The sequence below is a fragment of the Varroa destructor genome, unplaced genomic scaffold (assembly GCF_002443255.2).
Source record: "Varroa destructor unplaced genomic scaffold, Vdes_3.0 BEIS01000002.1, whole genome shotgun sequence".
Lineage (NCBI taxonomy): Eukaryota > Metazoa > Arthropoda > Arachnida > Mesostigmata > Varroidae > Varroa > Varroa destructor.
In genome coordinates, this window is record NW_019211455.1 from 37,845,860 (window position 1) to 37,871,237 (window position 25,378).

The 25,378-nt window shown below is 39.5% G+C and overlaps 1 protein-coding gene and 2 long non-coding RNA genes across 8 annotated transcripts; 2 read left to right on the top strand and 1 right to left on the bottom strand.

Annotated features, from left to right (window-relative positions):
• Positions 1-345: 345 nt before the first annotated feature.
• Positions 346-21,464, bottom strand: LOC111245153 (uncharacterized). Of its 4 annotated transcripts, none has more exons than XR_015321259.1 (6): positions 21,326-21,464; positions 19,064-21,151; positions 18,367-18,449; positions 17,258-17,536; positions 16,969-17,056; positions 346-7,403 (listed from the first exon to the last, which is right to left on the bottom strand). It is a non-coding gene; the product is annotated as an uncharacterized LOC111245153 (long non-coding RNA). The 4 variants fall into 4 exon arrangements; XR_015321260.1 differs by lacking the exon at positions 346-7,403 and adding an exon at positions 12,514-15,782; XR_015321257.1 differs by lacking the exon at positions 346-7,403 and having other exon boundaries at positions 12,512-17,056.
• Positions 19,306-24,595, top strand: LOC147757764 (uncharacterized). 3 transcript variants are annotated; one of them, XR_015321255.1, is made up of 2 exons: positions 19,306-19,381; positions 22,161-24,595. It is a non-coding gene; the product is annotated as an uncharacterized LOC147757764 (long non-coding RNA). The 3 variants fall into 3 exon arrangements; XR_015321256.1 differs by having other exon boundaries at positions 19,321-19,391; XR_015321254.1 differs by having other exon boundaries at positions 19,372-19,512.
• Positions 19,631-24,595, top strand: LOC111245152 (sedoheptulokinase-like). The gene is made up of 2 exons (XM_022793110.2): positions 19,631-20,522; positions 21,398-24,595. The coding sequence occupies exons 1-2, from the start codon at positions 19,631-19,633 to the stop codon at positions 21,916-21,918; spliced, it is 1,413 nt and encodes a 470-aa protein (XP_022648845.1). The 3' UTR covers positions 21,919-24,595.
• Positions 24,596-25,378: the final 783 nt, after the last annotated feature.

A 25,378-nucleotide genomic window follows, 5' to 3' on the forward strand; every position in this document is an offset into this window, starting at 1 on the left:
TTTCGAACTGCATTATGGGAGCTACTCATATATTTTCTAGACATCTTTTTATTTAATAGATTATATATATATATATATATATATATATATATAGCGGGCTCCATTCAAACTTAATTGGAACTAGTACATTTTACAAAATATTCCCGCAATCTAAAAAAATCGTTGGAGATGGAATTTTTGTAAGTAAATAAAGCTACGTATCGACAAAATATAATCTCTGGGGATGGATTGCACCTACATACATGGGATAATTAAATAAAATTAATTATATACTTCAAATGAATTAGATGGATCTGTTTTTCGAAATTAGAGCATCGTATTGTTTGTGATCATACCTACCTTCCACCGTTTCTGTATATTCCCCAACTAATCAGTGGCCACCATGTTAAATTTAGGTCTCCCGGTTAGATTACATACGCAGAAGCGCTTGCTCGGTGTAGAATCATCAGTATAGTGAAATCTCGTTTTTGTGTTGAGGGGTCTTTGTTGTGAAACGGACCTTGCTTCGTAGTTAGGATGCGTATAAAGTAAAGGTTAGGAAGTCTAAATATTGGCGAAAATGATAGCTTCCTGGAAACGGGATATACATCAGACCGGTAGCTTCTTATGAATTTATCTAAAATACGTCGCACACCTACAGTAATAGAATAAAAGGATCAACGACTTTATTAGTTCCAGATAATAGTTGTCCTTAGGCTCGATAATTATGTTTAAACTAACTTCTCTCTAACCGTATCCAACAAGAGGAATATGAAAAAGTTGGCTTAGATTATCAAAGCTTAACTTATATTACTTGAAGTTTATTATCAACCTGCTTATGACTAAACATCACGTGTAAACAAAGCATTTCTCACACTAAAAGCTACAAGGGTAAAGCGAAATGGCTGGACAGCGTTCTTGGCTCGAGTGTGCGCCGTTGATCGACCTTCGAGAGGTAGAACTGGTAAGTAAAGATGATATAACATTAACTTGAACTAGCTGTGCTTTTTCGTCTGACAAACGGTCGGTAAAAATTGACAGATCTTGGTTGTGCCTTTACATTCATTGAAATTTTTCACGCTGAAAGAATATTGATCGTTAACCGGTTAATCCGTTAACCGGTGACAAGATGTTAGCGTTTCTCCAGCTATTGATTGTTACAGGAAGCGTTCGAGCTTCCTGTAACAATCAATGCAACATAATAACAACTTCACTCAATCACTTTTAAGTTCTCGTTCTAACATATTTCTGTCAAAATAGGCACCACTGGAACATTTCGCTTGACTCTGACATAAGCGGTGCCGATCAGCGTCCGAGGTGCCTTTTATTAAAACGCCGGTATATCACAAAATTTTATTTCTATTTCATTAAAGTCATTTAGCAGCCTTATTATAAGGTGGCTGGTCATTCAAACTGGAAAGTATTTTGCGATCTTTTAACGATTCAAAACCCGCCTCTGGACCTAACCCGTTGAATAGCCAAAAACAGGAACAGGCTTTGCTGCGTATCAAAAACCTAGGTAAATCTATGGCGGATATTTTTGCTCGTAACATTACGACCTCATGGGCTTCTATCCTCGCTCTGTAATTAGTTACCTACACACGTATACTTCTAGTCTCAAAATCTTGCCCCACCTATTCCATTTTCCCGACGCATAAAAGCGATCCTTGTTTAAAGCGAATAAAGGTAGATCTCGTTTTTGATTATGGCTCCCTGCGATAATCCCATTGAAATCAACATAACTGTTTACCTAGGGAGGTAGAAAAAAAATCGCTCAAAATACGATAATATCAAGTTCGTCACACTTCATTGTTACACAAGTTTGCATAGAAAATATTTAAACCTTCACCAGCGTAATTTTTAATAATAAACTACAAAACAAAACAAATTTACAGCTGTACAATAGTGTTAAATGCTCTGCGGAATATAAACGTATGATTACAATATAACCGGCGGCTTCGAAAATGCCGCCCGACTCGCATTGTGACTACCGTGACAGGGGAAAACTGTCCATCCGAGTCGTCAATTTCAAGCTACAACACTGATTTTGCATAAATAACTCCATATTATGACTCAATTAGAGTAAAAACAATTTCGGACTTCGGACAGGCGTAATAATCGTAGCGTTTTTACTAGACGATTTAGATCATTTATATAGAAGAACGTATCTGATTGCCGTTTATACGCTGGGAACATAGACGATCGTCGTAACCAGGTTTTATATCAGTTCTGAGTTCGAAATTCCCCAGTCCAGAGGACTATAAAAGAGACTCAAGCAGATACCTGTAGAAGCGTCTATGGACTGCTTCTAAAGAAACCGTGATGAAAAGTAATTAATATCAGGCTATAGTTGAGCGTCAGAGCTATAACGTTTAAATCAGAAGTCAAGAAAGGTACGAATCCTATGCGATAGCATCTGTCTGCTCGAAAAGAGGACGTAGGTCTTGTCGCGTACGGCAGGTGTGCTAACTTGTTGCACAAAACAATATCACACAATGTCATGTTTCGATACTGACAGTCTTAACAAAACACAACAACGGAGTGAGTGAGGTTTACTCTATTTCACTGTTTTACTCCATTGGCTAAAAGTTGATACGTTATATTTTGTCGTACGTTGTGTATTATAACATCTTCCGGCATTTATTTCTAATATTCCGTTACGGTATAACTGATAGCAGGTGTTTGTGTATTCAATTCGCTTAACCCAATTGTTTTATTCGATCCATCATTAGTCCACTTTAAATGAGCAGGGGGTTCCTGTTATCCTGAGGAGTTTAGGTATCCTGACGGTCTCAGCTGGTCGTTTTGACGCAGTCGTAGTTATGAATCGAAGATTTTCCATTAGCGCCTACTTTTTTAGGCCGCCATTATTGCTTTTCTAGACGGCGCCCTATGGTAGTGTTCGCAGGATTTTAGGGACAATCACTGTGGGCCATCTTCAAATCGAAAGCCTAATTCTTGGCCTATGTTAAATTTGCGTCTTAATAGACTCTTCTCTTTTATGAACTGGAAACTAGTCTATTCAATATCATTCTTCCTAGAAGCGTTTATGTTGGAGACTGTGCTCGTTTAATAAGAAGACTGATTCAGTTCCATGAAAATTAATAGTACGTACTATTTGTTCAGTGACACCGTCTGATGCTTGATGATAGGGTGCACTGATCTTTCTCTCGGATAAAAGCTATTCAGACTGTCTTTCAACATTGGACATGTTTATCCTGTCATTTAAATGGAAATATATTCATTTAGCAATGGCGTCAGTCGCTATCAGTAGATAATGATATTACGGCGGGTTAATGTACCTATGGCGGTAATAAATGGCCTTTTTAAGTCATAAGGGAGAAGAACATCAGACACAATGAGATTCTGAGGTTAATGAAAGAAATTTCGTTCAAGTGCTCTAGTAACTTGTATATTATTAATTTAGAAATATCGACCATTTTAACAAACAAATAGCGAATTTTATAATATTTTTGTGTCTCTGCATAAATATATTTTTACGTCGAGGGGCTTTAATAGTGGCACGTACCTTATATTTTGTTCTGAATATAAGGAGCCATAGAAGTCTGTATAGGTTTGCGTTCTTTTTTCAATCAAGTCATCGATGTTTATACGATTGAACACTTGCGACATCTTATAAATGTTGTTTCTTGGTTTGTCCAGCAAAGGAAGGATCATGTTGATATCCAATTGACTATTCTAGCTTCTATTTTATCCATAGTTCTTAACACATTTGAAGCAAATCTAGCAAAGTCCCTTATTACGCTCGTAAACTCATATACACACCACGGTGTGCGTTTAGCACAAAATATTTTTACTGCTACGTGCATGTATGCTGCATGTTGGAATGTAAGAGCTAATTGATCAAGCGCTTTTAATATTCGTGGCAAAGGGTAACTGTTGATTTATTCGAGCTTGAAAATTCTAACCATATTATCCATTTTACAGTACAGTGCACGATTTTGTCATGCATGCATGCATGCATGGGCGTTCGTTTTGCTTTAAAATAATGATACGATTTTACGATAATAATACCTAGAGATTAAACTTTTATTGCAAATTATTTAACCGGTCTTCCAATACTATTGGACCTGGTATTCTTATTATCTATTGATTATTCAGCTTTAGTTCACGAAACCATGCTCCGGGGCCTGATAATGTAGGACACATTCAAATACGATATATGAATTATGTGGACGTGCAACAAACTTATTAGAATTATAACTATATCGCTAGAAGTTCGTTAAGTTCGCACCTAATTTCCGACAAGCATCCCCATGAGAAAAGATTTTTGCGAGTGAGCCGCGTAATAAATACCAGTATTCCGGTCTCCATTTCTATTCTATTTGTTTATATGTTCTCTTTGTCTTCGCCAGTGCAGGGTTATCTATGGATTTTTTTTGTTCCTGAACGAAGAGGTTTCAAACTTGCTCGCTTTACTTACTACTTAGCAGTTTTTATTTACGTGCAGGAGCTAAGCTATTTTCTTCTGATAGCATTTAGTATATACAATGTAATTGGTATCTGATTCCGACTAGATTTTCGCTCTATCTGTCGTCGTTATATTGATTTGTTATTATTTTTTCATATACGAACATGGCCTGCTGTTTTAACATCCATACGCGCTGCTTGTTAGACGTCGATCGCAAACTGTTATGCTGTGTTTACGGCCTCATATAGGGTTTTAACTTGGCCTAGATCTTGCGTAAGCCTTTGTCGTACTACTGTGTCTTCAAATCATTCAGTAAAACTCGTCTGTAATTTTTCCGCTGTCTACTCAAATATGGCAGCCATGTTTTTTTAAAGCCATAACGACTGCCTGTTTTGTTTAGCGTTATTCTAAATCAACTGCCCGGAACGTGCTTTCTTTTAGCTATGTATTTTTATACACAATGTCTAGAGCACCAGCGATATTTTTTCATACTTGCAATATCGCTAGGCTACACCTGAAATTGAGTTCCGTTTTTATATACAGCAGCTTTCAAGTACATCATTAGAACGCCAGCAGTTTTTAGGTTAGGAACCTTCTGAAGTTTGGTGAATCTAAAGAAACTGTGTCTGTACATTTCTCATGATGCAACGCTTAATCCATTCTTCAGGTATTCGTTGCTGTGCAATGGTCAATGACGTATTTTTTTTTTTAAGATATTATAGTTTCTCAGCTTTTTGTCCTGTCGCTAATTTTACTTTCTGTTAAAAAACATTTCATAACTGTCCCCTATCTATTTAGAGTTAGTAGGTCCGATTTTATTTATTGATATATAAATGTTTATGTATTATAATATTAAACGACGTTCGGTGATGTCCGTGTCTACGACGGTTCAGTCTTAGGCACGACTTATACGCAGAAATGGTTTTGTCAATGAGGTAACGTAGCATGAGGTATCGCAGTGGTCATCTTGCCGTTTCGTGTAAAAGGGCCAATAGTTAATAACTGCCATTGGCACACCTGCAAACGTCGATTCGCTCACGCTGTGACCCTTGAAACACTTACCTTTCTTAATTATATGACTATATATATATATATATATATATATATATATATGTCTAAAACGACCGCCAGGGAAGTTAGCTTACGAAATTTGTATGTCAGTTAAGACACATCTAGAACATCGTCTATTTGAAGCTCATGGAAATGTGGAGTGGGGGGTCGTTTGTGGAATAATAAGGATCATTCGTTTCATGTTGAAACTGAACAACTTCTACAACTATATTCTATGCTAAGTGTCGATGTGGCGTCGGGTACTGGAGTACAAAACGCCCTTCTGCACGCTTCTGATCGTGTTGAAAATTTTTTTTTATTTGTTTAAAACGGAGCGAGAAGTAAACGACATCCGCATGGATATTCAATAAATTAATGAATTCTCGCAGTCGTCAGTATTCGTATAATCTAAGTAATTAGATAATTAAATTCACTAAATAAATGTAAAATAAAATTGTATTGACTCTTAAAATATTCTTTGATTTCTAACGAGTCTTGTATAGATAACTAAAACCTTATGTAGATAAAACATTACGGTAGATATACTATGATTGCATTTATTTATGGCATAATTGAAAATAAACGTAAACACGCATTTTAACGATACGTCAAATTCTCACGCTACATCAGTTCCTTAACAGAAATCACCTGGATGATCAGATCATGAATGGAGACTCAAATCTCCTGTCGCCTGGTCTAGTAATTTTGTAGAGACAACGACTTTACATTATGACTATTGAAGTATTATCAATCAACTTTATTTATACGTACATTACGTATGAATCTATAGTTACGACTAAATAGAAAAAGAAAGTTTCCATTTTAAAAAATCATCCTATATGAATCAAAATTCGCTTCATGCCAAACCGGTGCCAAACTACAATTTCTTCACTTTCAAAGAAATATAGTTAAAAGACAGTAATGTCGCCTACCTCGAGATGGGGTTGTATAGACCACAGAATAGGCTATATGGGTCTCGTACAAAGAAAGGGCTTATTAATTATGCCCATTTACTACCATATGAAGTTCAAGTGTACAATGTAAAGTCAGCTTTCTAATGATTCAAATTTTGCCACATTGAAGAGTAGCAATATTCCGTTCAGGCTGGTGATAACTTTATCTCACTGAAATATTATTATCATAAATATTATATTATTATATGTATGATTCTGGTAAATTCTAATACATGATAATGATTATCCGTAATGTGGTACACCGAATTCGAAAATACGACGCCTACATATATATGTGTCTGTATATGTACTAAATTGAACCGCACATTGGAAGTATTCAAAATTAGGTTTGACGGTATCAGTTCGGCTCCATATGTGCTTGAAATGCAGTGGCCCAAAGAGTTTCATTTCCCCATGGCCTATACAGTGTGATGACATTTATGAAACATAATTGGCTTTATGTTTACCATAGAATACATAGCCCTGGGGCAGAAGAAGCTATGGTAGAAGAACATCCTGGTTATCTTGTTGCTTATTCATTTAAAAATTCACTAACATAAATGCGACTGAAGTTCTGAATTGGATGGACTTTAAGAACCCTGAAATCTTTGCGATATTTTAAATGAATGTTCCTCACTAGAGAAAATATAGCTTCTGTTCCTCATAACCCTATCCATGCTTATCTGGTCACTGCAATAAATAATGTTGCGGCGTTAATTGACGTCAGAGTGGATCGATTGTGTTACCTCTATCCCATATGCCCCATTGCTCTACGCCTTATTTTTCCCGTCGGACATTTGTCGCCCACTACTAGATTTGAGCTACTAAATTCGATCTTCAGCTCAAGCCTTAGATGCTTCTATCCTAAACGTTGATAGGTTTTAGTTTTAACAAAAAAGCGTTAAATTTGTCAGAGGGTAACTCATGTTGTAACCGATTTGTTGACTGAGGGGTTGAAGTCGGCCTCCTCCAGATATGAGCCTTGCAACCTAAAGTATGCATTACATCAAAAAAAAACTTTACTTCCGGTCCAAGTGCGGCTTGCTCACTAATATAGTATATATATGTAACAGTCCGCTATATTGCTATTGGATTCCATAACGTTTCAGCAAAATTCGCCATCTCGTTTCAATAGCATAAGCGTTCTTGCAGGAGAATCGCTGATAAATGCGATCCTGCCTAACAACTAATACTTTATCTCGTTTACCTGCCCTATTTGTTCGACCAGATTTATCACCGCTTCTTTTGGCTCCGGTCAATTGCAAAACGTTCACATTCAATGTTCCCTAAATAAATAATTATATGCCGTCAGCGTTCTTCACCATTTTTGTAGATTCATCAATCTTATATATATGTTAGGCAAAAAACAATTTTTGACTTTGTTCCAGAAAATTTTGTATTGCTGTTAGGCCTTCTTATAGGCCTCTGGCGAAGATCATTATCCCGTGGTCCTTGCTGTGCACTATGGTTACGGCTAATAAAAGCGATAAAATAAGCTTTGCAAAGTTCATGCAAGGAAGGGGAGGGTGGGAAAGCACATTCAGGTGGGTCGAAAAGTCTTCCTTCACACATTATAGATAAATACTTATAACTTGAACTTACTGCTTTCCAAGTCTGCTTAGACTTTAGGAAAATAGTTTAGCATTTCGACGGACGTTGTTATGATCGCGCATTTTGCGTTTATATAGTAATATTTAAATAGCAATAAAATCATTCGACTTGATCGCATTCACCTTGGAAACTTAACAGGTCACAAAAAAGGCATAAAACGAAATTTTCTGGGAAAGTATCCCAGAGATTCTGTTCGACACAATCACAAACGTTTGCCGGGTTGCAAAAACACAGAGGGGCCTCTAACCCCAACGGTGGTGGCAAACGGAAAACTCGAAACAACTACCCACTAAGGGCAATCTGTAAAACATGGAGGATGCTTTGCTCTCTGCAATAGATAAACTACAATAGTTAACCGACTTACGATATGCGTAAATCAGCTGTGCCTACTTGAAAACATAACTTTTGCCCATGACGACAACATACCAAGTTAGCTCTATGCTGTTGACGTGCATGTAATCTATTACGACTAAATGTCCAGGGGGAAAGGCATTTACCCCACGCTACATGCGGCTGCTGTTGCATTTCAATAAAGTTTCCCTTTTGGTTTATGAATAACTTTAGAAATGAAATGCTATTCGTCGCAAAATCCACATCGTAATTTTCAAAATATCTGTTCAACTTGTAGTGAGCCGCAGCTATGATATTAGAATGACTACGTTACACTACACTGCAACATCAGAACAAACAAAATTGACTATTAATGCGCCCATGAAAGCCCAATCTTTAATCCCGTCAGTGCACCAGAGAACAGCTTACAACAGTCAGTGCTTTATTCCTTTGGTCGTACGTGTTCCACTCGTCGGACGCAGGGGTGTTCGGACCAGCGTCAGCAACGACCCTCTGACATCCGCACAGGCTCACATTGGTGGGCCGGCAGCCCAAGCAGTCAGGCAGTTAGCCAGAATCGGGCGGGCAGGCAGGCAGGCAGACAGACGACCACTGGTCGAGCTCTGTAAGAGACGTGCGGCATAAGCGACGCTCTAGCGAACAAGAGCTTCGTTGGCTCAGGAGCCGCCGCGGCGACAGAGCAGCGGGCCAGCAAGAGGAGGGGGTTATGGGAGGTGGCGCTCGCGATAGCGCTGTCTGGCCGTGACGGGCAACGGGCAGCAGCAGCAGTCTACATCAGAGCTATCACGGATCGGAAAACCCTCCTGCTGCCTGTGCCATTCCTCCTCCACTCGGGGTCTTGAATCGTCGAATCGGCTCATTCTGACTGGCCGTCTGTGTTGGACACTTACCCCACTACCACAAACCCCCTCGCGCCTGTCTCCCTCAGTCTTTGAAAGGGCGTCCCCATCTGTCTAACCCAAAAGAAGCTGCGCAGATTCTGACGCGTGAAATACTTCTATCTAGCTCCCCTACTACGCTGCTTTTGTGCGCCGTCCTTAACCTCCTATCCTCCTGACGTACGCGTACCATCCCTAATATAAGGACGAAGGCTGTTTCTCGTTAATCGCGCTATAATCCAAACACTTATTGATGTTGTATAACCACGGACCCCTGTGTAGCTCTCGTGTAGCTTTCGCTTTTCAATGTCTATAGACGTAATTCCTGGTGCCAAATGTTATATGTATAAAGTGGTCTGTACTATTTAGCTAACATTAATCACCTCAGCAAAGCTTATGTCCGATCCGTTCCGTCGTATTTACAGCGGCCTGTCGTGCTATATAAAGCACAAATCTATGAGAAAAAAACGTGATTACATATTGTAATTTAAGAGTCTGTTTCACCGGCCGATTATAGCGTACCAACTGCTTCTATCTACTTCTACTATAATGTAAGGTTAATTACTTGTAATGCAATTGGACGTCGATTACATCCAGAATGCGTTCGTTTCTGAGCAAAGTGTAGTGCGTCACGTATTTCGTGATTAGCTGTCGTTGCGCCTACCGATCAGTGCTTCTTAAGGAAACGCTGGTATACTAGGCACGTTAGTAGACACTGTTACGTTTAATGAGCCGTCGCAAAGATCACTTCGCTAGGAGCTAAGCTGAAAGGAGCAAACGTCATCATGAGTTGTCCGAATGTTTGCCGCAGAGTCACGTTAGAGCCGAGAATTATAGGAACGGAAGGAGAAGATGGATGAACATTTGTCTCCGAATAAATCAACACTTGTATAATATTCCACTTCTACTATTAACCTGATGTAAATGCTAGGGATAGTTTTTACCTATAAATTCTCCACGGCTAAAGCTAACTGTACGACCAGGCTGTGGATTTCGAATAAATGATGGTATTCTTTGATGGTGTCCTATCTTTTTGGCACTACGGATAATTTTCCTACCGAAAGGCCTAAAAAGGCCGCTGGAAAATTTGTAGCTGCTATCGATTTCTGCTCAAAAATATCTGCTCAATAAGAATATCTGCGGGTAGTTATGTTCACTTGTTTTTGACTCGATTGAGCCGCATTGAAAGCAGAGTATATAGCCTGTCTTCTACATGTTACTCAAAACGAATCCCGATTTTTCATTACAGGTATTTATACAGTTAATTAATTGCTCTGTTGACAAAGGGGCGTAATTTTTCGTCGCCAACATCTGGATAACGCAAACGGTACCACCCTAATCGCAACTTAATGTCCTCTACCAGTGATCTTGAATGCGGTACATATCCGTACATCAGAATGAACTAAAGTAATAAAAAAAATAACAAACCCACAATTACTTTGTAGCAGTTAGTAAAAGCCCCTTGTTCGAACAATTCTTCTTCGATTGTTCTCTATCGTGTATATATAATGAAAGTGTTGATTTTCACTATATTTGATGATTCTTTTATCCGACAAGTGGTTATTTACACTTACATTACTTAATTACTGCGCAAGCTATAACGAGACCTTATCTACAGTATATACAGACGTTATCTATGTATTTCGCAGAGTGTTAATGACGAGTTGTTATCATTACTAGACTTTTTCAGCTTCAAAGGGCGGGCTTGCGATAGACTGAGGACGTTCTCAATGGAATGAGTGACCTTTCCAAATGAGCTAGAATATCGTCCATGGCCGGTAGCCTAGATGTCCTTATAGGACGAATTCAGCTTTGCATATTTTAGTCACATACGACGACTTTACATATTATAGGATGCTATTTGTATTTCTCGCTCTATCTATTTAATGCGCCCAAATTGCATCGGTTGATCCCTTACGACGGTTGTTCCAAGGGACCATTTAGATGCTGTTCCTCCGTCTCCGGAAGGAACCGCATCGGTGCATCTGTTGTTTTACGAACGTTACGCTGCTTAGAGAAGATCAGCTACGTTTTTCTGAACAAGTTACCGTTAGTTATGATTTTTTGTTACTTATTATTAAAGATTGTTGTTGTTATGAGCATTATTATTAGTTTTCAGTTCGGTCAATCGGAGAGTGGTATTGTTGTCACACGGAATGCTTTATTAGATAAGGACATCATCGTTGTTTATTGAGGTGTAAATAAATAGGACGGTCCACTGCTGGCTAAGGTTTCATATTTAAATCTAGTCTGTGTTTTTCCACTTTGCATTATAGTCCCCACCACACTTGCCCTGCTACTCTGAAGAAGACGATATTTCCTGTCCATTTTATGTAAATACCAGATCGCTCGGGCAGCGCATAGGTGCTTTTTAAATCTAAGGGTCTGATACGTACGTATAAGTAACAGTGAGTCGAATGTGCTTGGATAGTGTCAGTCTATTTGACGGCCGATCGGACCTCTACCTGATAGCAAATCTCTACCTGACAAATTAACGCTCCGTTTATAAAATGTAATAGGTTTCAAATAAGAATAACACATCTAAAGGGCTGAATTAATTCTAACCTATCGAAGGCCATAAGGCCAACGTATATTATGATTGCGGAGAACTGGGTCCGCTAATTTAAATACTCGTTAACGAGACTAGACTTAAGCCGAAGCGATATTACCTTCTGACGCGCCAAGCAGCTATAGACTTGCTCCTTTGAACTTGAATTACATGTTCACTATGCAGCTAAAATGAATATTTCCCAAATATCCATTTACACTGACAGTGTTATAGGTTTGCTTAAAAAGGAATGCAGCGTTAGGCCACATAACAAAGCAGAAAGTTCAAAAGGGGCTTATCAGTTAGGATATCAATGGAAGTTTAACGTCTTGCAGAAAAACGTCTCGTCGGCCCCTACTGTTCCTTTTCTTTTCAATGCCTATTTATGTTTAATAACAGTATGGAAGAAGATGTGTACTGTGTGATCCGACAATGATAATCAACTTAAATCATCCATGTCCACTTTTGGATACGCTATACTGGATTTGCAGATGATTAGGGCAAACAACAAGAGTGCCCGAAGCGATATCTAAAAATCTGTGATAATTGTCTTAGTGGCTATCAAAGGCTCGGTACATCACGTATCATACAATGAAATTAGTTCGTTTTTCTTCCAAACTTAGATTGTCTCATCTTAAAGAACTTCGTAAAGTCATCGTCGTTCTATAAAGTCTTTAATACCCCCCCCCCCCCCCCATGCAAAGGATTCGTTTAACTTACGTTGCCCTATATGTAAACAATGTAGGTAGTCGAATCCGTTATCTATTGTATCCAAAAAGGAAAAATCACCCAATATCCAAGCTGAACATGTGTATTTCTTCAGCGAGTATCACAATATTAATCACAACCAAACCTGTCTCTCACCATTAAGGGAATCCACTGGATATGATGTTTATCTACTCCTCTAGGGGGGGTTCCAATTCTCGGTCGTTGCGTTTTGCTTATTTATCGAATTACACACAGATCCGACCAGTTGCGCGGGCAGAAAAACACTGTAGTAGATCCGGAGTCGTATCTGCAGGCTGAATGCTGTGATCTGAACAGAAATGGCGCTGGCCACCCTTGCAAAATCCCTACCATTGTTATGGCTACTCGCTGGCTAACCGGATATTATATCTGACGTTTCAGTATAATGTATCCAGAGTGTCGGTCCAGGATCTATTGCATAGATAAAAACTTACTAGTCATAGTTTTTTCAAAGGAGTTTAATTCCATTGTTTTGATCACACTGCTTCTATACAAACCGTTAGAGCAAACTTGATTGTTTCTCATACTCGAAATAATAACGTAGTCGTTGAAAGAATAGAAACACTCGCATCCAGAATGCAGCAGTGGAAAAGACACGCATAGATAATTTCATTTTTCTTTGGAATCATTTCAAAAACCGAGCAACGTTTTACACTATGAAGCTGAAAAACGCAATAGGACTGAAAGCCGATTTCATATGCGATACCGACGGTCAACGGTTAAGTCGATTCTATAAACATCACCTTCGCTAGGTCTGTGACGCCAGCAGCGTGAGCCGTCAGGCTCCTGAGGGAATCATGAACGACTGACGCTTAAACAGCTGAAGCCTCGATGTAACCGTCTGCAAGAGTGCCTTGAGCTACCATAGGCGACGTAGGTCCGTTTATAAGTAAAATTTAGTAGTAGTTACCACCAACCATAATGTAATCGGCGGGGTTCTTTGAGCCCTTTTTTTCGTGCATCAAATTTAAGCGAATTTTTCCTGCAATTTTCCGAACTCATCTTCAGAAATTATGTCACTTGGATAATCTTAACGATTTCTGATCGCTGAGCGTTAAAGTAAATATAATCCTCTTCAATTTACCTAAAGTACTCTATTCTTTGGGGTTTATATTATAGAAATTATATGATTTAAGTGTGGCATAGCGCAACAAAATCTATAGACGCCTCGCCAATCATTAATTTCACTACGGTATAGCTTTTCTATCGATAGGGATGGTCAGATATATATATATAATATTTAATATGTTTCATTTTTATGTAGAAATCGAAAGTTCCCTTTAATTCTCGTCCTTCTATCCGGAGTACAACTACCGCGTGACCTGTAAGAATGATTGTATCTTTTATTTAGTTTTCCCGTTTGATGCGACAGATGACTTTTAAAGTTTGTTGGCTCCTTCTATTCTCAACTCTTTCTGCGAAATACGTACTTCGCGACTAAGCAGGCTGCCAAATAGAAACACGCTCTATTCAGTGCAGTAGCACGGAACTCGCGAGACGTTTATCCTATTCGGTACGTTCATGTTTCTTTCTTGATATTTAGGGATTTGGTTATTGGGATTTTTTCAATGAGGACATCTAAAGAATTGCAACAAAAGTGTAGGAGTGAAAATTTTCACATATAAAGGGTAACTATTATTAACACAGAACTATTGTAAGCAACATGTTATTTAATTATATAATGCCATTAATATTATCAATGCAAGAGTATTATCATTCTGATAGCCTTTGTATACAAACCTTAGCTTGATTTGGTGAAAAATCGTTGAGTCGGGTTATAACGCCAGGTGTTTTTACTGATATTATTGATACTACCGTGCAGCTATTGGTTTAGACTAAATCCGAAGTCAAACCACCTTGAACTGTAGTTACATCGTACCAGATACCACGTCTCTTCCTATACTGTACGAAGGTTAAACAATATCGTACAGCGGATAATTAAAGATATCCTTGATCGTGATCGATCAAACCGCAAATCTTTCTATACGATACGTCCGACCTTGATTTGGTCCTGAGAAGATTTTTCTCCCCACAGTCTGTTTTGCTTGCCACTGAAAATGATTTTCATTGTAATAACGTATCGACGCTATAAGGGCTCTCTTGTGCTATTTCTCGAAGAATTATCCTTTTTTGCATTCTATAGCTCTTAGTTTCGCCCTAAGACTTTCACCCACTGAGTATCGGTACGCGACTACTAACTGTCCAATGACCTATACTACTAAGGCTGACAAGGGCCGGGAGGGGGCATAGCGATGAGGCGGAATCGGGGGGTCGGACTCACGCGTCGGCTGTGAGATTAGAGGTGATGGCCAGGTGGTCAGGACAACCACAGTACCGGTCGACACTCAGACGTGGCTCGTAGGATTCCTGCCGACCTTAAAGCGGACCTCTGGAGCGGCTATCCGGAGCAGGTGAAAGCCGCAAGCAGACTTCAAAAGATCTGTCCTCGAGATTACTGATGCCACCATAGCCTTCTGCCCACCTGCTCCGAGTATCTATCCGTATGTATGCCCCTCCACTACCGAGCGTGAGATGCTTCCTCTCTTTTCTTATTCTACAGCTCAATAGGGTTACCCAGCCAAGCTTGAGCAATCTCCTTCGCCTCGCTTTTCCCTGCGACGCCCGGTTTGTGATAAAAACGATATACCATACGCTATCCCAGGTCGATCTGCTGTCCGTTGTCTAGCAGAAATGTCCACGGATGCATTGCCGCCCTGGTCCGTTCTCTTCCCGTTTTTCACCCCCTTGCTGCCACTACCACCAACGCCTTGAGCCCCTCCTCGTTTTTGCTCATAACGACACTGTCACATAAACCACCTGGCTATTTATGAGTTGTAAGCATCTCGATGGACTGCGCAACGTCTCACCAATGCTGGGATAGGTCTTTCTACTTGAGCGGTCATCTTGATTCCTTTCGATAGGAACCCTGACGCAGAGCCTACAGAGTTGCTTGCTAATCGGTGACCGCATAGATGATATATTATTACACATCTTTCTAGAGAACACGGGACGGGCTACAGACGTTCTATCACGATCCATGCAACAATAATCCATGCTGCGTAGCAAGATTCATAAGAATAACATAAAAATACTTTACTCATTTGCTACTTGAGGGGCTCTAACAACAAAATATCTAAGATAAAAAGCCTTTTATATTGATAATAGTATTTACAGTTTTTGAATTCATAACATTAGAGAGATATTTCTCCTTTCCAACTGGCAACCAATTGAAACTGAAAAGGAATTAAAAAAAAATAAAATAAATAAAATGGAAAGACTCCTTTGGCTTACCAATCGTAGAGAGCATATTGCAATAGATCTTAGATAGATGCAATAGAACAGAAAAAGTCGAAAAGAATCGACACTATAAGGTTGTATATACATTGAAGCTCCATAAAAAAGTTCGTATTAGCTACTCTTTGGCGCACGGCACTTTAGATGAGCTGTAAACTTGAGCTAATTAAAAGATCCTATAAGGTGGAACACTGCGGTCTTCCTGCAGTACACTTCACTGCAATACCCTATCGCATACCCAGCGACCAGCTCAGAATTAGGGGAAATCAGGAAAATTTGGGCGTCCTATGGTAACCACTGTAAATATCAGATTCTTCAACAAGCGAAACAAGAAAAAGATGTATGAGCTCAATTTTTCTATTTAGGCTTTTGATTAACTGGTATACTCTGTCGGTGTCTCCGAACAGCATCTCTTTTATATCGGCAGATCGCTGCTTTAAGCATTAAACATGCTTGTCAATATAGTAGCTTTTTTCATGCTACGTACAACAATGAAACAAAGCCGGAAGATTCCGAATAAAAATAATTACATTTCATTACTAATATCGAAGCTAAACGACTGTCGCCCCCCGACCTCAGTGGTAATAAACAGTACCACGCATATGCATGGCTATTTGATTCTCACTGTCGGTGCCTGCACTCATGAACATACTAATCCAGACCTTGCCCATCGCCCACACTGACTATAGACACCAAATCAAACTCAACACTATACTACTAGTTTTCCCTTTCAGGACGAGCCTTGACTTGCCCCCGAAATTGTCACTGCTAGTCGACCACCATCTTGGAATCACCACAGTTATCTCCGACCGCGAAGTTAGAGTTAGGAACGGCACGTCTGGATGGTTGAGGGGTGCCTCTTTGGTGCGTTGCAATAATAACCAAATATAAAAAGCATACAGCGACGCTGGTTCAAACATAGCGGGTACTAAAGATGATTATTGCGTACGATTATGGAATACGAATGAACGATGGCCAAAAATTCCGAGGACGTACGATTCATACGGAGAAAAAAGGCCGGAAAATGAAGAAGCAATCATTCACTAAACGAATAGGCCGCTGACGATTGTATAATAATAGATTATCAATCATATTGCTGTTAGTTTGTTTCGATTGTTTACCTACCTTGACTCAGATATTCTAAAGCGTCCGAACTTCGTAGTCAGATGGCTGACGTTTGTGGCCAACAATACGCAATGAGGTACGAGTTTAACTAAGAAGTAGAGCATGAAATGATTACTTGCTCTAATAAATGTCTTTCAAATCGTGGCAGCCAGCGGGAAATCAAATAGAAACGTATTAGGACCTAATCAAGGTCAGCTAGGTATTAAATAGAGCAACTTTATTCGTTCGCATAAATACGGATACAATGTCTTTTTTTTTGCAAAACGATTACGCGTAGGTGCGCACTTACTTCAACAGGACGTGTGCGTTCCCTGTAGCCAACACGCAGTACTGTGCTTTTTTGTATTGCAGGAATCACTAATGAAATGGTCTTGTTTACACATCGGCGGCCTTCAGTGTCTTCGAATTAAGGCGACAAGGTGTTCGCGGAAGCGGTCTGTTCTGCCCATAAATAAACAGACCAAATAGGACATGCTAGTTAGGCAGCCGTTACGGATTTCCAGTAGGTTCTAGAAGTGGGCATCATCCAATTGGAAGCCTCCAGCAGATTCGTAAGTCGGACAACCAGCTGAAGCGAGCGTACCGATTAGATAGTAGCAGCATTAATAGTAGCCGAGTAGACGCAGGCAAGAAGGATGAGAGCTTATCGATGTCGGCTGAGACAATATTCATACGAAGTTTGTAAACGGGATTTGTTTCCTTTGTACGGTAAACATAAAGCTACGAAGTTCTAGTTACCATTATCATCGCGATCGTAATATGCAGCCAGAACTATCATTGCTCTAGTGGAAATAGTATAAAGCAAAACGGCGTGAGTATAAGTACGAATAAGGAAAATAAAGACAAAGAAAAGTCAAGAGTCGTGGCAATGGGTGGGCATCTACTATCAGCGTCTGCGTGTGCGCTTCTTAAGAGACTACGTATAGATTATCCACTCCCCTTTGGCTTTTTCACCGAACCATTTATCAAGCAAAGCAATTTGCTCATCATTCATCATTTGCTCATCAAGGTTTGTCGGCAGCACCCTCACTAGTGACGATGATTGAGGACAAGTCACTTTAATAATGAGGTATACTAGAAAGATCATTGCTAGGGTTTATTTTACTAGTACAATCCCGCATAACTAGCTTGTTTGGTGCATAAAAGCCGGCTATTGTCGATTCGTAAACAGGTCATTTGTGGTTCATTTGTGTAACTGTTACGTTAAAAATCGGCATAGTGAGAGAGTTCACTTATTTATAAACTTGGTCGCGACAAACCGTCTATATGCAAATGCACTAACGCCTCAAATAAACTTAACATAATAGATAAAAATACTTTACACACAGGAAAAGTGTTCGAATTCGTTGGTGACCAATAGTCAGGCTAAGTTTAAGATTCAGATCAACTTCAACCAACCTTGCAGACCTAGTGTTACTGGCTTCGAAGGTCATAGGTGTTCACGCATGGATCTAATCCGTTAAGGCTAGACCTAAAAATCACTGAAATAAACAGCTCCTCTTTGTGAGTAAATGACTTACTGTTAGAGAAGCCTTCCGTGTTTTGATTCTACTTTTTTTTTTTTATGAGCGCCTAGAATAGAAAATTCACATGCACAAGGAGACACAAATTGCTTACGTATCTTCTCTCAATGTGTACGTGTGTGATTCTTTACACCGGGCTATTTATGTACTGCCAAGAAGTAGAATGAAATTCTGAATATTTGATAAACTTGAAGTAACTTTCTTTTTTAAATTATGATGTATGCTAAATACATACTAGGATGGAGCCATTGCACGTAACTTCATGCCTTCAATGATGTTTATTTTTTAAGACAGTTAAACACTGCACCTCTTTTGCTCCACGGTATGAAACGCTGAGGTCGTCGATATACGGAGGCTCATTATATATACGAAACTCTCAGACTGTGGGAGCTACATATAAGTACAATGATATATAGTGCAAATGTTATTTATATTGGTCTACCTGCATAGCTCAATAAAAACATACGGTTTAGAGCTGTGTATAGTAGCACAAAGTAGTTGATATCATTTACGTCGCTTGAAGGTAACCAGGTATACATTGTAATAGCGAGCACACTTGATACGATAATTACCTCTGTTCCTGATTGCTGATTATTCATTAAACCTAGACAATCACGTTCTCTTGAGTTTAACTAACTAAAAAAGTTACAGTCGTTAGTTGTTATGTGCGTTTGGGACCTCGATGCATCTGATGCGGTTGGAGGGCAAACGATTCGTTGATAACACAGATAAATTGGTTGAATGAGGACATGAGAAGCCCCCAGAGGCAAAACGGCAAAGATCACAATGCGTTTTATCTTTCTGTGACAACATTGCATGCTTACTAGCAGTACAACGACGTTGTCAGGGGAGAGGACTGATCGTTATTCTGCATTGTTCCAGCAGTAGCTGTAAGTAGAGGTAAATACGGAGAAGTAGGAATAGATACTTAGGCTGAAGTAGGGATGGACAGACACCTGGATTACAACATATAGGATTGTTTGTGAGCCTATCACCGCTTTGGTTCTGCAACTCCTGGCAGGCAAGTTTATATTTCAAATATCTTTCCTCCCTTCGTAATCATTATTTTAGTACAACTGAATTGTGAATATAAAAAATATAAAGAAAAAGCAACCTAAGTATAAAAGAGTTTATGAGCCATGGAAGAGAATCAGTACATCCTTGGAGTGGATCTTGGTACAACAACAGTAAAAGTGTGCCTTATCGATGCGAACTCACGTAAAAAAGTGTTAGAGCAGAGCCAAATAACGAAAGCCAGAGTGGAGGTTGAAGCTCCACGGGCCGAACAATGCCCAGAAAAGATTCTTTTTGCTGTACAGTATTGCCTTGCAGCTATTGAAAGGAAGTACCTAAGCAATGTGGTCAGCATCGGAGTTTGTGGACAAATGCATGGAGTAGTTTTATGGAAACGAAACGCATGGACTTACGATCCTGCAAATGAAAAGTTTGTTTTTAACAAAAAGTGCATGAGTACGCTTATAACCTGGCAGGATCAGAGGTGTTCCGAGGAGTTTTTGAGAGCTTTACCGAAACGGTCTTCGACAAGTGTCGTAGATCCTTGCGCCGGTTTCGGATGCGCAACATTATTCTGGTTACTGAGAAAAGGTGACCTGCTCCAAGATTTTGAGTGTGTAGGAACGATTCAGGATCTCATGGTGGCCATGCTCACCGGACTGAATAAACCCGTCATGACACCCCAAAATGCCGCCTCATTTGGTTATTTTGACGTGGAAACTAACCAATGGGACCTACAAGCCTTGGAGTTGTCAGATTTTCCATGTGACATTCTGCCTGAGATCGTTGACGAAAGTCAAGTAGCCGGCGAACTAAGACACTTTTGGCTCGGAATTCCTGCGCGTACCGTCATATTCCCTGCTACAGGCGATGCACAGTGTTCAGTGTTGTCGGGCCTTCAAGCCAGAGAGGGATCCGCTATACTTTACATGGGAACAAGCGCACAGATTTCGTTTGTCGTTGATTACCGTGGCCGCAACCACAAGGGCCACCACACATACTTCCCATACTTCAACGGTAAGCGAAACTCTTTGTCGTATAACTCAAACAATTATAGATATAATATTAACAAATAGTCAAGCCATCGTTTCTCTAGATTACACCGGAAATAATTGCTCATCCCTGCATACTCGATAAATGTAGCCTTCTCCCACAGCGTCTACTGCATAACTGCAACGTACTACTGCAAGTATCTCTTGTACTGCAACGAAAAAAAGCGGCGAAGCAAAACATCCGGTGTGATAACGTGAAATAATCCTTAAAATAAATAGGAATTTACTAAAATCAAGTTTATTATCTACTTATATTGATCGCTAATCATTTGGAAGTTGCAATTGAGCGGATAGCACCGATGGTTTCTGTTCCTTTCACCAGACAGACTTGAAAAGTTAAGGCCAAAACACTGCATTGTTCATCTCCCATTAATGACATCGGAAAAAAACATCAAAATTATCCGTTCTTGCTTTGGCCTCACATAAGCATCAACCACTCTTCGTTACTCCCGCGCCGTGTGTGTTAGCCCCTCTGCTGCCACTTGAAAGCGGCCTCTCAAGTTCGAATAGGGTAGGTTGCACTCCCTAACCTCCTGGGTATGAATTGCTACGCAACATGTGTGGGTCGAATTTACTTACTTCCATTAATACGCCCTAAATGTCTCATTCAAGATAAAAACACATGAAAATCTAATGTAGTAGGTAACAGCTTTACCTTTTTGTCATTAATGTTAATAAGTTAACATTGAAGCGCTTCTTAAGACACTGAATCGACTTGAGGATGAAAGAGTTTTACAGTCCGTTATAACTATAAATTACATCACTTACATACACAGGTACGTAGTTGCGGTGAATCTATTTCCAGAGAACTGATTTGTACTACTATTTCACGTATTCCAGGAAAACATCTTTGTGTAGCAGCATCTTTGAACGGCGGAAACGTTTTGACACAATTTGTAGACATGGTCAAGCTATGGCTTTATGACCTCGGTGTGTCACTGCCAGAGTCCAAAGTCTGGGACCGACTGCTTAATCCAACCGCTTTGACCGAGCAGCAGATCTTTACTGGTGTTAATGCCCGGACAGAAAGTATTCGCGTACGTCCTCTTTTATTCGGCGAGCGTCACAATCCACAATCAAGTGGCTCTGTGACGGGTATACGAGCTCAAATGCCAACTTTAGATAAGACTTTTCGTGCCATTTGTGCGGGCCTCATTGACAACCTTGTAGAAATGTTACCTTTGAGCGTCTTGCAGGATCATGGTATTAGCAGACTTGTCTGCGCTGGTAAAGTAATTAACCACAATCGCGTTATAAGCTCGGAAGTGCAGAGAGTTTTCCAGGATTTTTCGGTCGAATTTGCAAGCGATTGTGATTCCGCTCTTGGGGCGGCATTAGGGGCTGCTATGTTTCGTCGTTAGTAGTTCGATGCAAATACCCTAAGAAATATAGAACAAAATCTACCTTTGATTTACATTGGTATTTACCACACGGCCCCGATCAGTTAACTTATATGAGTAATAAAAATACGCAGAAAACAAATGTTTTACAAACGCTGCTTATATATTAAGTGTCGATAATTGGATCCATTTTTGATAATGTATATGTTGTCTTTTTGTATTTAAAATATTTTTTTATTATATTATTAACGTTTTCTTTCTAGAGGTGTTGTCTGTGGTGAAACTTCTAGGAGCGACACTGAATGGTGGTTACCGAATATATATAGCCCCTAAAACTCTCAACGGCCCTATTTTATGGTACTGCTAGTTAAAAACAGGTTCATCACGCACATTGTATTATTAAGGATTACTAACGGCTTACCGTCACCCTGATAACACCGAAAATTGTCTAGCTACTGCGACGTGGAATGAGTGAGCGATTACAGGCTACAAGTAGCACATGGTAGTAACAAGCAGCAGTATGCCATCTGGAGAAGTCCGGCAGCTATGAGGTGTGCCATACCGAGGATTTTCTACGCCAGGGATCGAAGACTTTCTCAACTGATAGGTTATTAGTGGTAGCGTTGAACACTGATATTTTGTGAAAAGTTTTACTTGTATTTGCTAGCAGCTGTGAATTCCTCTAGACGTTCCACATATCACTGAATTTAATTGAAGATATCTGATTTCTGAACCCAAACTGAATATATCTGCATGCGTTCTTTTTGTGAAAACTATCATCCACTGCTTTTTAATAATAGCACGTGTAACGATCCTATCGCTAAAGGAGAATTTAAACTACTATGGAAAGGGAAGATATTTACTGAGACGTGTCGTAAAATAGGTATCCATTATCACATGTACAAACAGTCGGCCTATTACATGTGATTCAGGCATCCGACTGTCTTTTTGTTTGTCGAGAGGTATAGATTGTTCAAGATGTAGTACATCATTACTCTTATCTATGATACCTACATTTCTATGACTACGCAATATTTTAAGTGAATTTATATATATATATATATATATATATATATATATATATACATATATATATATATATAACAAAAATAATCAGAATTCACTTAAAAAACTGTATATATATATATATATATAGTTGTGAAAAATTGCAAAAATTGAAGAAGAGCAGACTTTGAACAGAAAAACAGAAGACATTGACTTATAAAAGAAAAACGATCGGGAAGAAAAACTTCGGAGTGGGTCTGCATATCGAAGTCCGCAGTTGCCCAAGAGCTGGAACGTTTGGTGGTGCAATAAAACGCAAAAAAAAAAGGCAACAAAAATAGAAGAAGATGCCCAACGCAGCGACGGGACAGAATCATTCTAAGCGTCGTACGAAAAGACTGATTTGTAATGGCCCCTCAACTAGCAACAAGCCAAGTGCGGAACCACTGTGTCCATAAAGACCCTGCGACGTCCTATCGAAATGAGTAACCTTAGTTATTACAAAAACCACTTGGGCGAAACAATTGTAAAGTTGGGTGGTTGAAGACTAGTAAAGGGTGTGTTTTTCAGGTGAACCGGATTCTGAGAGGTAACGATCAATATAACGTCTATTGGCGAAAGATCCCACGAGTCCTGTGTAAGACAGGAGGTCAAACGTTGGATCTAAACAATGGTCCATAAACGAAGCAGAAGTTTTATATTTTCATCGTGCGGATTATGGAAAAATTATAATACATTCAGATGAAAATGCTGCTTCAGACACAAGAATAGTCTCCGGATAAGACTAATAATGTTCATGCACGACAAGTAACCATGTCGTGGGCATGGTGTACTTCTGGGCTATTTACCGCTGATGGTATTGGCGCTCTATCATCGCCTAAAAAGTCACCCAGTTTAAATTTGATCGAAAACTTGTGGCAGCACCCTAAAAGCCGGGTCAAGGTCTAACAGGAAATTATGAGCATCGCACAACCCGACCATATAGTGCTTATAGTGCTTCAAGTGTAAACCCAGGACTTGATCGTGACGAAGATGGTACGAAGTGCGTTCGGAGTATGACGAACTGAGTCGAGAAGTGATTGTAACCAGGAATGAGGTGCCCAAATACTAGCATCAGTGAGTGTCTTCCCTTTCAGAACAGCTTAAAAATACTCCCTTAGCAAGACGTCATTGTAGGTGGTATCAGTAATCTATTAGCGGAAAATAGCATCAGCTTTATGAAAGCTTACGCGTTGCTTGGTTCGAACCTTTGGGAATAATGTAGCAATGAATTTATCTTTTGTTATATGGACCAAGCACTGACTACAGATATTTTGAAATTCGGTATCCAATTCTATAAGAAATGTCATGGAAGATAGATAATCACCACAATAATCGCCAAGCGAGTGTTATCCTGGGCTCAAAAAGGAAGCCTTGATACTTTTAAGGATATAATCAAATAAGGTTGCATCTGTTCCAAAAAAAAGGATAAATAACAGGACAAGTATCACGACCCAAGCATACTGACAAATATCGTTCAATGAATTAAAAAGTATTAGAAAACCGACATCTTTTATCTGAAGCTAATACACAAATTGGCAATATACCTATATATTTAATAAATATACTTAGATATATGATAAACTGGGAAATGTACTAAATCACTGTGACAATTAGAAGAAAATAAAAAGGAATTATTTAAGGCTACGTGTTAGTAGTGGTCTATTTGGTCTGCTACCATGCGTTTTACCCAGTTTCCGAAAAGTTGTGCTATTAATTTAGACGATCCACTTAAAAGATCTCAATTACTATTTAGATTCGTTTCCTCGCTCTACATATGGTACCGTCCTTTCGTCAACTGAAGAACTAGACGACTTGTTGAATTCAAGGGCGAATTTTTTTCCCGAAGCACAAAAAGGTTTACAAGTTGCAAGATGTCTTCATGTTCAGTTCGAAAACTATATGTAGGACAGTCAAAAAAATGCTGTTCCATGCCAAATCAAAGCAAATTATTTTCGTATCTTACAGAAACTTTACTACAATAAATATATACCATTTCGAGCTGGCAATTCCATAATGGCGTCACGATAGAATTTGTGCGGTTTTTGGGGCGAAAAATGGTTTCTGTATTCTTCTACTGGAACCAAATTACCTGCGTCATTAAAGAAGCTCTGCAGGGATCGAAACAGATGATGATGATGATGATAGTCAGATGGTAGCAGATCCGGAGCTATACGGCGGACACAGCAAGGTTCCTTATCCGAGGTCTGTTTGTCGGAGCGTTGCCAAATACGCGTATGATCTGGCATTATCATGGTGGAACTTACCCATGCTTTTTCTGTTTACTAGCTTCAACTTTCAGTGGCCTATTGCAATTCTGTTCGACGGCAAAGGTCCTAGTTAATTGTCCTTTCAGGCAGCAGCTACTCACAGTGTACGATTTCTTTCCAATCCCATTAAACGCACGGCATCACCTTCTTTGTCATTGATTACCCAT

Bases quoted from the DNA above. Each gene is read 5' to 3' on its own strand.
- LOC111245152 (XM_022793110.2), top strand. From the start codon at position 19,631: ATGGAAGAGAATCAGTACATCCTTGGAGTGGATCTTGGTACAACAACA. The intron at 20,523-21,397 runs GTAAGCGAAACT...CACGTATTCCAG, and splicing joins ATACTTCCCATACTTCAACG to GAAAACATCTTTGTGTAGCA.